Consider the following 13780-nt stretch of genomic DNA (forward strand, 5'->3'; position numbering starts at 1 on the left):
TTTTTTTTTTTTTTTTTTTTTTTTTTTTTGTCTTGCTGTATTTGGTTTGCACTAAGTTCTTTTTTTTTTTTCTCCCGCTCGTCTCCTTCAGACATCCGTTGTTCCCCCTGCTGGCTCTGCTGTTTGAGAAATGTGAACAGGCCACGCAGGGATCTGAATGCATCACGTCGGCCAGCTTCGACGTAGACATTGAAAACTTTGTTCACCAGCAAGAACGAGAACACAAGCCTTTCTTCAGCGAGGATCCGGAGCTCGACAACTTGGTGGGTCAATGACCGAGGCAGGAAAACACTGAGTGCATAAAAGGTTGGGAGGTCTCTTGTCCACGTCCCTCTTCGGGTGTCCCCACAGATTTGCTGCCTGGGCTAAGCGTCGGGCTAATTTCTGACATCTCCCCCCTCCCCCCCCCCCCCCCCACACACACACACACACACATTCTGCTTGCAATAGCCATGAAGAATTACAAATAAAAAGAGGATGCCTGCTGATCAAGAGAAATTGGATTTTGAATGGTCAGCCTTGTCATCACAGTACAGGAGGGCATGCTGACAAGTGCTGAACAGTCAATTAACCCTGCATCTGTGTGTTTTATGAGCCACTGGGTGTCAGCACCCTTCCCAGAGGGCACTAACTCTGCCACAGGGCAGTGATGCCACTCTGGGCCCTGCTGGCTGCCACAGGTACTTGAGTTAACGGTCCCTTGATTAAGGGAGGGCAGTTTCATTAGCTCATTTATCTTCACCTTGGCAAAGCACTTTTCTGACCATTCTGTTGACCTTCAGTGGTGACTTTAGAGCAGAGTTTCACAGCGTGCCACAAGCGGCCAAAGATGCCAAAATGCAGAGGTACTGGCAGGATGTTCCCTTTCATTTGAATACAATTTAATGGGTGTGTCTGTTTTGATATTTTTTCTGATACTTTTATAACTCTCTTATGTCCAATTTGTATTAAATTTAAGTGCACTACTAGTAGCACAGTTGTTGTAGTAATCTGGATTAAAAAACTGTATTTAATTCTGAAAAGGTCAGATTCATATGCAGTTAACTCGTCCCGAATCATTTCCCTCAATCTAACACATTCAGATTCTAATTCAGTTACAACTTAAAACAGTCAACTTCAGTGTAAATATGGATATATTTAGCTTAAAATAATGTTAGAAGTCACCCGTTTAAGGAAATCAGTACCATACCTACAAGTTTATTTGGCCAATATTATGGAATCGCTCAGGCTGAATAGGTAACTTTGCCTAGGCTCTAAGTAGGCAAAGGGTTGGCTCAGACTCAAATGCCCAAACCCATTTGATCACACTATGGAGGTCCTAGCCAGTAGGTCCACCAAGGACTGACTGAGAGTTTCAAAGATCCTCTTTTTCTCTAATTCGGTGGGCACTGCACTCCAGAACGTGGTGCAAAGAATTTGTGCCGACCGCAGACTTAACATGCACAAAAGTGACGTGGTTTGGCGTGTGCCTGTGTGTACTCTTAGATGGTGAAGGCTATCCAGGTATTACGGATCCACCTACTGGAGCTGGAGAAGGTCAATGAGCTCTGTAAGGACTTCTGCAATCGCTACATCACCTGCCTCAAGACCAAAATGCACAGCGACAACCTTTTGCGCAACGACCTCGGAGGGCCCTACTCTCCATCCCACACCAGTCTCAGCATGCAGCAGGTGAGTCTCGGCCAAACCTCGGAGCAGAGCTGTTTCCTCTGGGCATTCCACCAGGTATGCTTTGCTCTGTGCTTTGCCCCGCACCACACTTGCTCACCATCATCTCCTTCTGCGATCCCCCCCAGGAACTAATTCAGACCTCCTCTCCATCCATGACCTCTGTCTCCAGTTCTGTTAACTCTTCAGGGATTGTGGTGCCCGCCGGAGGTCTGCAGCAAAGCAACGTCGCCATGACCACCATCAACTCACAAGTGGTATCAGGTTAGGATGTGATTGCACACCTGTGGCACAAACTTGACAGAGTTGACTTGAGATCAAGAATCGGAGGTTTGCCGAACTGCAAGTTAAAATGCGGAGGCCGGTTTTCATTTATGCCAAGGTTTGAACCTGCAAAAAACATTTCACCATGGTATTGTCTGATCACAGATTACTTCACTATTCCCATGTTAACTAAGAAACTAATTTGACTGTTTGGAAATGTTTCCATCTGCAAAAATCAGAACAGTACTTGCGTACAGTATTGTGAAAAATACTGATAAAAAAATTATCCCGCACCCCAACCAACAAATTTGTTTCTGTTTTTTTTGTTTTTGTTTTTGTTTTTTTGCTTTTTTGTCACAATAGAATCTCTGTCCCCTGGAAACATTCTAGTGGCTGATATATATATATATATATATATATATATATATATATATATATATATATATATATATATATATATATATATATATGATTTTAAGAACCTTTTGCTATCCAGTTATTCATCAGTTAATCCAAAAATAGTGTTGATGTTATATCAGGTTAAAGGGCTGATCTTTTCACAGGAAGATTTCTTTCTTGTTCTTATTTTCTGCGGCAGATGAGTCCTTTGGTACAAATGATCAAGAGTTCACTAAAGGCATGCTGTTATATGCTCTAATATGGTTATGATATAATAATAGTAATTAACATGTTTGTCTCTTTGCAGCTTTTATTGTTGCAAAAAAGGCTTCAGTTCTTAATAAATGAAAAATCTGTAGAACTTTTTATCTGATTAATCGTCACAGTGATTGACAGAAGAATTAATTACTAAAATAATCATTAGCTGCAGCCTGCTATAACAACAAAGAATGTTCACTTTGCTCTTTTCTCTCTGCAAAGGAAAATCCTGTTAAAAGGTGATGCGTTCTTGACCTCCTCAGTATGGGCTCTAATAGATTTTTCAGGAAGTACTCCACATGCCCCTCCCTCTAGTTGGGAGAGCATTATCGATGTGTCAGAAGAGTAAAACGTATCCGAAGCGATGCTCCGTTGCCACATGTGCGCAAAGCCGCGTGGAACGATCCGAAGACGACTTGTTTGGAATGAATTAAGTCTGACACGCAAGCGGCTGCCGTAACCGCGCATACAAATCGATACGATCAAGTACATACCGTCTTCTAATGAGAAGCAATCAGCGGAACTGGCATGCCTTTTATTGCGGCCATAACTTTTATGTCTGTGTATGCTCGAGCGGGAGCTTGGCTTGCTGCTTGGCTCTTATAATGTCAGGCTTGTACAGTGAAATGTTAATCTTGCCCTCTGGAAATCCCTTTTAACCCAAAATAAATCAATGTGTTCGCCTTTGATCACTGCACACTGTAGAGCTCAAACAGACTGTGATAAGAGTCTCTTGATCAAGGCTAATTAAGCCAGGAGCAAAAAAAAAAAAAAAAGCAGAAAGAAAAAAAAAAACAAGACACTCCACCTCCTTCTTGTTTTGTCAGGGTTAAAGGACATTACACCACCTTGGATTTAATCACTTGCTTTATTTATTTGCTGTGTTTTTTTTTTTTGTTTTTTGATTGCGAGACCGACAAGCAGTTAATAAGCCTCCGGTGGTGGCGCGTGATGGGGGCTTCCAGTAGCTGTTGAGGCCACTTGATACTCACGGTGGCAAATTATCCCCTCAGGTGGAACCTTGTACCAGCCGGTTGCCATGGTGACATCGCAAGGGCAAGTGTTAACGCAGGCACTACCTCCAGGAACCATCCAGATTCAGAACTCGCAGGTAATGCCGTGTACACGGCGCGGTGCTTCGTCAAGCCTCCCACTGTTTTACAGTTTGACTTTTCAACATGTCTCTTTATGTTTCACTGAACTCCCCTCCCCTCCCCCCCCCCCCCCCCCCCCCCCCCCACCCCCCCACCCGCCCGCTTTGTTCCCTTTCATTGTCTCTACCTGAATGTGCCCCCTGCTGCCAAACGAATGGAAATTGTTTGTTCTTCCTGATGTTTATCAGGCAGGATCATAAAAGACATTACGATCCTGTCAGGACTCATGGCTGAAAAGTCTAAGTGTGGACACTGTGGAAGATATGCACATGTTGCAAAGGTATCACTTTAGCAGCTACTGTAGATGTATAGAAGAGTTTATTACAGAACATGTAGGGCCCGACATGTCCTTGCATATGCAACCTTTAGCATCACAGACTAAATGGTAAGTGGAATTGATTTATAAAGCACCTTTCCGGTGATGCTAACCAATAATAATTCTATTATAAAATTTTACCAAGTTTTAAAAAAACTTTAGTTGTTTCACCAGACTTGGGCTACTGGGTGAATCCTTCCTGACTGTATTCAGAGGTGGTGGGTCTCGATCAGCATGCCCAATTAAACTTTTTCACAGGATGTCGTCTTGCTTTATTGGGGAAAAGAGGGGCTTTGGTGTGACAGAGCAACACGACGTAGTTCGTACATGACAAGTGGGAGGAAAATAATGAGTTGTGGGACTCTATTAACATTTTGAATTGAGGTCAGTTCACGGTTCTGTAATTAGTGGCAATTGGTTGCATTTTAATGGAAAAACACACGTCGTGTCGAGGATACAGCAAACATTTGCAAAAATAGGTTTTGGTCATATTATTCCTTTTTTGGTGAGATTCAAAGCGGTGAGAAGAACATTGGACGTCACCGTGGAAACGTGGGTGGCAGCATCATGGTGTGGTGAAGCTTTTTCTCAGGATGGACGTGGAAGCTGGGTCAAACTGACGAAAAGATGGGTAATGCTACAAAGTATCGACTCAGGGGGGGCTACAGAGGCCTGCTACACTTTTCTGAGTTTTATTTATTTATTCATTTAAATTCTGCTTCTCAAATAGAAGCTACTTTGTTGTTCTGTGACCTAAAATCCCAGCAGAATCCATGAAATGCGGAAAACATCAAGAGGTAGGCAAGGAACGGTACTCCAAGGAGTTTCTGAAACAAGTTTAATTGTACATCCACTTCCGAGAATGCTTGCGTTGTTCACAAAAGAGAATTCTGATTATAGAGTTAGCGACGTCAAATGCATCACAGAGTTACCTGTGTCGATGCATTAAAACCTGGAGCAGCGGTGTTGTATCTGCCGCAGTGCTGACTTAGATTTTCACACAGGTAATTCTGTGCTTGACAGTTATAGAAGAGCCCACTGGGTAACATCAGCCCTGCCAAAGCAGAGCGCTACATTTGTGCTGGGAATTGAACACCGCCCCACAGCTACTTTGCAGACAAGCCCCGGGTAATCACACTCTCGAGCTCAGTGCCGCCAATTAACTCGGCCTCCCTTTTGCCCTGGAACGCATACATACCCTGGGCTAGGGAGGTTATCCAAGTGAAGCCCATCTGCAACTGTAATGAGTCTTGTTTTGTGTCACGACTGTAAATGCGACGTGAAGTTGTACTCATTTGTAATATATAAGTTCCCATATAATGCGTTGCACCGCCGGAGCACACGGATGATTGTTTAAGTTTGGACTTCACACACTTCCTAAGGCGCATATCAGTCCAGTTTAGCTTTTATTTGTCGTGGATTTTATCCTGGTTGCCGATAAATGTCAAGTATTCATAATGCCTAGAATTTACAATATTAGGAAGCGTGCTGGGTTTTATTAATACTTCAATACAGTTCAGTGTAGTTAACCAACATGACGTAAAGTTCCAACATGGCATTTTATAAACAGGGAGAATCCAGTTGGATCCAAATCCAGTTCAAATCAGTTCACATGTGACCCAGTTACATACCCTGCAGTTTGATTATAATGAAAATAAATCAGTTGATCCCATGAAGCCAGTTAGTCAAAAGTCGTCCTCGGTCATCCTATCGAGTCATTTTTAGGAGGACAAAGCTTCCATCCTGTCTGATGGAAAACAGACAGGTTCATAAAGTCTCAAGCAGCGACAGCTCCCATAACTCTGCGCGTGACAGAGGTGTACTTAAACCCATAATGGAACAGGCATTCCTTCTGGGGAGATTGAAAAAAAAAAACAAAGAACAAACACATATGGCAAGGTAATAGCGACACAAATGCCAAACAATGCAGGAATTGAGAGTGGAAGGAAAAAAACAACAGAGGGCAAGTATTAAGGAGTCTGAAAATTGAAAGATCAACCTCAGATTGCAGTAGAACGTCCAATGAATCTGTCTTGCTGAGCTGCGGTCAGATGGGTTCTGCACCGCTGAGAGGTCACTCAGAGAGGAAGAAGCAACAAAAATAAAACTAGATTACAGATTCAGATGAGCTAAAAGACAAGGACAACACTTTTTGTAGACATGTCCTGTGGTTCTATGACGCTAAAGTTTAAGGCAACGACCATTGTTATGTTGGGAGGAAGAGGGCGAAAGCTTGTCCCTGATGTACTTCACAAAATAAATGGCATAATGATGACAGAAGAGTATGTAGAAATAACTCTGGTAACCCTAATCAACCTAAATGAGAAAAACCTAATGTTAAAGTCAGAAACTGAGCAGAAGGTTATGTTGTTTTGTTTTTTTAACACTGGATGTAAACATGTGGTTTCAAGTGTAAATGTTGGTACCAACACTTAAGACATTGAAATGCATGATGTGATTTTGCTTCATCCACAATAAGCTCAGTCTCACAGAAACACACACCGTCCATATTTACGCTACATGCTGCCAAAGGCTGGAACGGCCCTAAGACCGTTTCTTTGTCTTGCGTTCACACTCCAGATAAAACCTTCTGAATAATCATTTCTCTCCAACAGGCTTTAGGTCAGCAACTGTGAGCAAAGCAAGTCAAACACGTTCTGCTTCCCCACCAGTAGTAAACTAAATCAGCGCCGTGCTGTGAAATTCAAACTTGGGGCCTGACCCTGGGCTCTTTTAACTCTTAATGTAAGACACCGAGAAGACTACAGACTCGTAGGCTCCTCTGCATTTTTATATTTTAAGTATCATTACTCAAATTCAGTTACCATGGTGACACTTTAGAAGGTGTTTCTGCCCTTGCTGCTGAAAAAAGGGAAGGTAATTGGTAGTCTCCCTTTGTTTCCGTGGCAACAATAACTAAGCCTAACCATTTTTTTTTTTTTTTTGCCTTCCCCCCCCTTTATGCTCTCTCCTCCCTTCTTGCCTTTTGCAAAGGTAAATGTGGACTTGTCATCTCTTTTGGACAGTGAAGACAAGAAGTCAAAGAACAAGAGAGGGGTCCTGCCCAAACACGCCACCAACATCATGCGTTCCTGGCTCTTCCAGCATCTCATGGTGAGCGTTAGCATCAGCATCCATCAGTGCTGATCCACTGTTTTGAAGTGGCTGCTGTAGAATCAGAAGAGGCGAGGATCGCATAAAGTACTTCGAACTGCCTCGTCGCAGAAACGTGCTGTACAAATAAACTTGACGGTGAATAGTCAAGCGTGAAACGGGGACAGGGAAGTAGAATTATTTGTTTCAACAGAAGTCGACCGTCATTGACAAGTTAAACACTCACATGAAACCTGGAGGAAAAACTGAGATTGTGCGTCCTCCCTCCTTTTTCCAGCATCCGTACCCAACAGAAGACGAGAAGAGGCAGATTGCTGCACAAACAAGTCTCACCCTCTTGCAAGTGAACAACTGGTAAGCTGCTGCAACCCTAACAGCTCCTAATTAGATCTGCACTGAAGGGTGAAAGTCTTCATACAGAGAGGCAGCACTGGGCACATGGGCAACTCCTGAAACTATAGACTCAAGACACTTGAGCTTCAGATTATTTTTTGCTACAGCTTTGCTGCCATCTGCTGGCCGCAAATGTCAGATGCACCAGAAATTAAATACTTCCCAAAGTGTCAAATACGAACACAAACAGTTTTACCTTCTGGAGAATACCTTTTAGATATTGGCTATTGGCAGTTACATCACCTAAGAAATAATTTAGTCAAATTTAGGATCTAAAAGTATTGTTCCTTTTTTTCCCTTTCTTTTTCTGTTGCTATTTCCTCATTCTTTCCTGTAGCATGTTGTCAATAGACTCACCTGTTTTAAAGCAGATAATCACCACCATAGTATATAAGCCACAGGGTTTTTATTCACTCATTACCAGTTCCTGTTACTGTCTTTCTTGATAGTTTTCCAATTTTTGGTGGTGGAGGAGGTCCTTTTACTGTTTTTGGGTATTTTACCACTAAACACACACACACACACACACACACACACACACAAAATAAAACATAGATAATAAAGAGCACAATGAAACACCTTGTACATACAGGTTGTCTTGGTCATGGGATACAACATGACAACTAAGAAAAACTCATGTCTGCCTCTTTAAGAATTATTAAAGAAATTAGCATTTGTTAGCTTTTATTTAGACTCTATAAGTAGCAACTGTGAGGAACCATGCAACAACTGGAGTTTGCAAGGTTTACTACTTTGGAGCATCCAGGTGGATATTAGCACAATGCGATGGGGCAGATACATCAGCACTAACCATAGAGAAGGAATTTTTGTTACGTATGATCTTTCTGAGAAGGTTTGCACAATCATCAAAGTCCATACGTTCAGGAGATTCTCACTATGGACTCAAGCAGGTTATTTATAATTGAGAGGCATTCAAGAAAATCTTCTAAAAGTGTATGTCTTACCAAGCTTTAGACAGGTTAGATTGTCTGAGAAATTCCAAGAAACCCAGAAAATGCATCTGAAAGAACAGGAAAGACTTCCGGACCATTTTCCTCAATATCTTTTGTTGGAAATCACACACAAACAGCCGCTCACGTCAAAAAGACTGAGCAAGTCTGGAATGTTTGGATGGGTTGATAAGAGAACAAAAAGAAGATATGAGTACTATATCCACATTGCTGCCTCAATTATTCACACGCATAAGAAAAATTAAACAATTAAAACAATTTTAACACAATGATATAAATTCAAGTTATACTGTGAAATTACCATTAGCAGTGAGTACAGTTATTCAGTATGATAAAACAATTAACATATTTATTTCTCCCAAAATAAGTGGTGCAAAACTTATTGCTGTGAATTCATTGCCCCACACAAGGTTGAAGCATACAGGGATCTTTTTTTTTTTAAAGTTTTATTGGCCTTTATTTGACAGGAAAGTGAGTAATGAGAGAAGGGGAAGATGTGTGGCAAAGGTCACCAGGCCGGGAATTGAACCTGCAATGACCGCATCAATGATTAAGGCCTCCATATGTGGGTTGTGCTTAATCCCTGCGCCACCTCAGCACAACCCGCATACAGGAATCTTACCATTACTCTTTGCAGAGTTTAATGACATACACTCAAGCCTTTTATGGACAGACTCCCAGCACCTGTGGTTCTCCAACATCCTCAACAGTCGATAATAGGAAGCTTTTCAGTGTATATACAATGTTTTACATCAGACCCACATGGAGTGTTTGGTGCTGACAAGCCCAGTTTTGTCTCCTTTGACAAAACACATTTTTCTCCAATGACGTACAGTAGATAGATATTGTTGGAGGCAGAGGCCTGACATGGGCTATACCACTGGCAGATAGCTGTAGTGGTTGGTATGACCACCTTCTACCAATGGTCAAAGAGGGTAGGTCTGAAGGACTGCAATGAAGCACTGATCAAGGCAGCACATGTCCATGCCTTAAGCACCAGAGTCACCAGGTAAGATCCCATGTGCAGGAAAAGTGAGCCAATGCAATATTTGCACAGAGAACTGTTCTGCAAACCTCAATGTTCTCAAAAATCCAAGTCCTAAAGAAGACTTGTATCCACCAAAATCTCATAGACTGATTGCAGTCGATATCTTTAGACTGTTGTCACCAGAAGTGGTTCATGTGCTTGAATGATTGAATAGTTTTTCCAATAGTTTTTTTGTTTGCTGATCATTACCATCCATGTTGTTAGGTTTTTTTTAAATTTTTCTGTTTTTAAGGTTCATCAATGCCCGGCGCCGGATTCTTCAGCCCATGTTGGATGCCAGTAATCCAGACCCGGCTCCTAAAGCGAAGAAAATGAAGTCCCAGCACCGCCCCACACAGCGCTTCTGGCCAGACTCTATCGTGGCCGGAGTACTACAAACGCACAGATCTCAGACAGTGAACAACTCAGAAAGTAGGCCAACAGTCACACAAAAATCAACATCTTATCCACAAGTCACAGTTTGCATGGACACACATTTTGTTTCATGTCTTTAACATTATTTTACATGCTGCTGCGGTAAAATTTCAAATGAAATGAGGCTGTGTCTTCCTCAGAGGATTTTATGCCGTTTACTTCAGTGGTTCTTGGTAAACACCTGGTAAGCAGGTCGCTCAAAGAGTTTGTTTAGTTTGAGACACAATAGCTGAAGATGTAACAAACGCTGCATTCATCATCAACATGACTGGGGTCCGACTGTCTGGTGGACACACCAAGCCTTCCATACTAGCACATGTAAAAACACCTGAGGTTGCTGTTGATCACAGTTCCTCCACTGCAAGACGACATTAATTTCAGCTAAACTCATTAAAAGCTCTACAAGACAAAAATAAAAAATAGCGAACAAGTGTGCAACACACTCCATTTGTGACACATCCACGTTTTTATCACGAGTAGACGTGAACTTAAATTCTAGCCACTAGATGGCGGTGTTGCCTGGTTTTTGCGAGCTGAGCGGGAGTTTATTTCAAGGGCAAAGCTTGTCATCTTCTTTTTTTTTTTTTTTTTTTTTAAAGAGAGAGAGAGAACCTTCCCCTCAGGAATCAGATGAGCATGTTTTTAAAACTAGTTGGAAGTCTCCTGAGAGCAACTCAGACAAAGACAAAAGAACTCTCCCCAGAGTGCAATATGGATTTAAGCTGCCTGTAATTTATTCTCTGTTATCTCGGCACCGGAGGTGACGCAGGTAAGAGACTGAACGATGCGAGGAAGCAAACTAAACTCCCCCATTAGTTCCATTCCCGACCTGATCTAGTCTTCACCTCATTAGCGTGTCTTCTTCGTGTGTTTTACATGTTTGGATATTAGATATTTTTAGATTCTCACATCACGATGACCCGGATTTAAAAATACAACAGTTCCGTGGTATTTACTCAAACAAACAAACAAACAAAAAACAAGTATTAATTTCTCTATGTTTTTTTTTTTATTTGCTAAAAATACTTCTACTGCTACTAATTAAAAAAATAACATTGACTATTTCAGCTGTGGTGATCATATGTACAATAAAATAGAATAACAATAATGATAATGCTCATCATTCTTTTTATACCTTATATATTCCTTTATTTTAATCCTTATTGATGCTCTCGTAGCCCAAAAAGGGAAAACTTTTTTTCGGCCCAGCATGTGTTTATTTATTTATTTTTTTTTCCTGGACATCTCATTAAAATAAATTGCAGGAAACTGCAGGAGCAGCAATGATAAAATATTTAAGCGTTTTTCTTTTTGCAGTAACTGTGTGGCTAGCTTGTTCCACGCCCAGACTAACTCCGCTGCCCTGTGCCGCAGACCCGCTCAGCATGGACGGCCTCCAGTCGCTGTCCTCGGACTCCGCCACCCTGGCCATGCAGCAGGCCATGCTGGGGGCCGACGACTCCATGGACGGCACGGAGGACGACGAGGACGAGGAGGAGGAGGAGGAAGGCATGGACGAGGAAGAAGAAGAGGAGGAGGAGGAGGAGGAAGGAGAGGAGGAACACGACAGAGGAAGGCAACTGTCCGGCAGGGGAGGGGGACGAAGAGAGCTCAGCATGGACGCAGGAGACGAGCTGGAGTAGCCGCACAGGAAGAGGGGGAGAGGGCAGCGTGAACTTTGACCCCGAGCTGTCAAGCTCAATGCGAGCCCCTTTCGCAGCACGCCGGCCTGGCTCGAACGCCGAACAACTCCTGCTTCTCTAAGGCCACATTGCATCGTCACCGCAGACAAAACGTCCTGATCGTAGACAACAAAGTTTAGCTCGCTGACGGGATTTGTGTTGTTGCATCTTCATCGTCGTACGTCATCATTCAGTGAGCAGCCGGGATGTTTTGGATGGTAGCACATCTTTGGACTTCACAGCTTGGGCTAGTTATGGAAAGGAAACAATCCGTGTTGTTTAATACATTCTGGGATAATTTGAAAAATAAAATAAAATAAAATAAAAAACAGAGAGAATGCTGCACAGAACAATGAGGAGTCGTTTCCATGCATCAAAAATGTTAAACTCTGCACAGGAAGAATTTTTGATGATTTGTGGGAACAGATATTAAACTGAATGTAATATTTTGGCCCCTGAAGTTCCTAAAAAAAAAAAAAAAAGGGCTGCAGAATGTTTTTTGTTTTTTTTTCTTAATCTTGTTTTTACTGACAGGAGGTCGTAGTTTAATTTTAGCAGCAAAACGTGTCATCTTATTTTCTAAAACAGGGGGTGCGGTGGGGGAGGAGAGGAAAAGGTCGACAGGAAGGAGGGAGGCGTTCCCAAACATCTGCAGAAGGGAGTAGCTTCCTCCGCTGCGACACGCGTTTAAACACGACGCCGAGGTTCTCAGGTTGAACAGAGTCTCTTCCACGACCCCCGAATCGACGCTGCAGCGAATCCGCATCTTCAGCATGACGTTTCGAAACTCGCTCAGTTTATAGTTTCTTCTTCTGTGAGCCAAAACAAAAAACAAAACTAAAAAAGACACACACACACACACACACACGGGGGAGGAAAAAAAAACAACAAACAGTTGTTGTACACCGGTGTATACCGACTGCTCATACAGTATGTAAATTGGATTTTTCCCTCTGTTTGCATCCTGATGTTGGGAGGTTTGCATATTTATTCAGTTCTGTTCATGTGTCTGCCTGCGTGTGTGCCCTCCAAGAGTAACTTGAGCAAAGGTGACAGTTTCTGACTCAAAAGAAGTGGCCGACATGTACATACGTACTCCAATCCAGCCGTGGACCCTCGGAAATAGCGGCCTGTGTATTTTTTAATCGCCTTGCCGGATTCATCGCACTCGTTGCAACAGCAGAAATCCCACGGTGACGGCTGGAAACTTCAGAGCTGAGAGACATTTTTAGCAAAACAAAACAGAGAAGGCGTTTTGAGAAAACTGGGAATCACATGAAATTCTTTGGGGGATTCTTTTTGTCCAGAACACAAACGAAATCAGTCATTTCTAATGTGAAAATGTTTAACACGGAAAAAAAACACACACACACAAAGAAAAAAAAAAACAACAACTCATGCTGTATTGAATGTTCTGATAGTTCATTGTGAAGTACTTTGCTCATTAATATTCTTTTCTTGATCGCCTTTTTTAATGGATCTTCCAGAGCAACTAGGGGAATATTTCTATTTCATTTGTACACTTTGTTGTCAAAATCTATTGTGTTTCAATAGATCAGTTTTAATAATTAAAACATGTAAATCTGATGTACTCATTTTGCATTTCCTGACGTCTTCTATGTTCGGTGCAACACCAGTTTCAAAACCTGCTACAAAGACAAGAACCAAAAGGAACAAAAATAAAACATAATCTTGAGGGTTCACTTGCTTTTCCCTATGTCTGAATTTCCCACAGTGCATTGCCTTACCTCACTTACTTACCTCAGCTCTTTGTCACATGCTTTATATAGCTTCCCACCCACCGGCTCTCCCTCAAACCTGTAATCTAGCGCACAGGAACACACCCACTCATCTGCTCAGCTGGCGCTGCTTTAAAAATGCAGCTTTCTGAAATTTAGCTTCTGCATTCTTTGCTCATGTTTAACATCGCATGTGCCATGCTTAAAAAAAAAAACAACCCAAAAAGGTATTTTTGGTAGTTGCCAGGAGATTCCCTTTATTAACACAAACAGTTTGCCTGGAGAGCAATTAGTGGTGAATTAGTAGTGAATAACTATGAATAATAACTTAGACCAAAATGATCAAGTCGGCGCACCAGG

The 13780-nt window shown here is 42.1% G+C and overlaps 1 protein-coding gene across 4 annotated transcripts in view; it reads left to right on the plus strand.

Annotated features, from left to right (window-relative positions):
• pknox2 (pbx/knotted 1 homeobox 2) overlaps positions 1-12923 on the plus strand; it is a 79305-nt gene extending 66382 nt beyond the window's left edge. For 2 of the 4 annotated variants that reach the window (XM_015041706.1, XM_015041707.1), the window contains 8 exons: positions 92-263; positions 1486-1671; positions 1797-1932; positions 3603-3700; positions 7054-7173; positions 7451-7527; positions 9818-9996; positions 11317-12923. In XM_015041706.1, coding sequence (XP_014897192.1) covers positions 92-263; positions 1486-1671; positions 1797-1932; positions 3603-3700; positions 7054-7173; positions 7451-7527; positions 9818-9996; positions 11317-11642 — 1294 coding nt within the window. In that variant the 3' untranslated portion in view covers positions 11643-12923. The remainder of the gene's footprint in view (positions 1-91; positions 264-1485; positions 1672-1796; positions 1933-3602; positions 3701-7053; positions 7174-7450; positions 7528-9817; positions 9997-11316) is intronic. The other 2 variants (XM_015041708.1, XM_015041709.1) reach the window with 1 other exon arrangement.
• The last annotated feature ends 857 nt before the right edge of the window (positions 12924-13780 follow it).

Source organism: Poecilia latipinna, unplaced genomic scaffold (assembly GCF_001443285.1).
Source record: "Poecilia latipinna isolate Pla-1442-1.1 unplaced genomic scaffold, P_latipinna-1.0 Scaffold564, whole genome shotgun sequence".
NCBI classification, from domain to species: domain Eukaryota; kingdom Metazoa; phylum Chordata; class Actinopteri; order Cyprinodontiformes; family Poeciliidae; genus Poecilia; species Poecilia latipinna.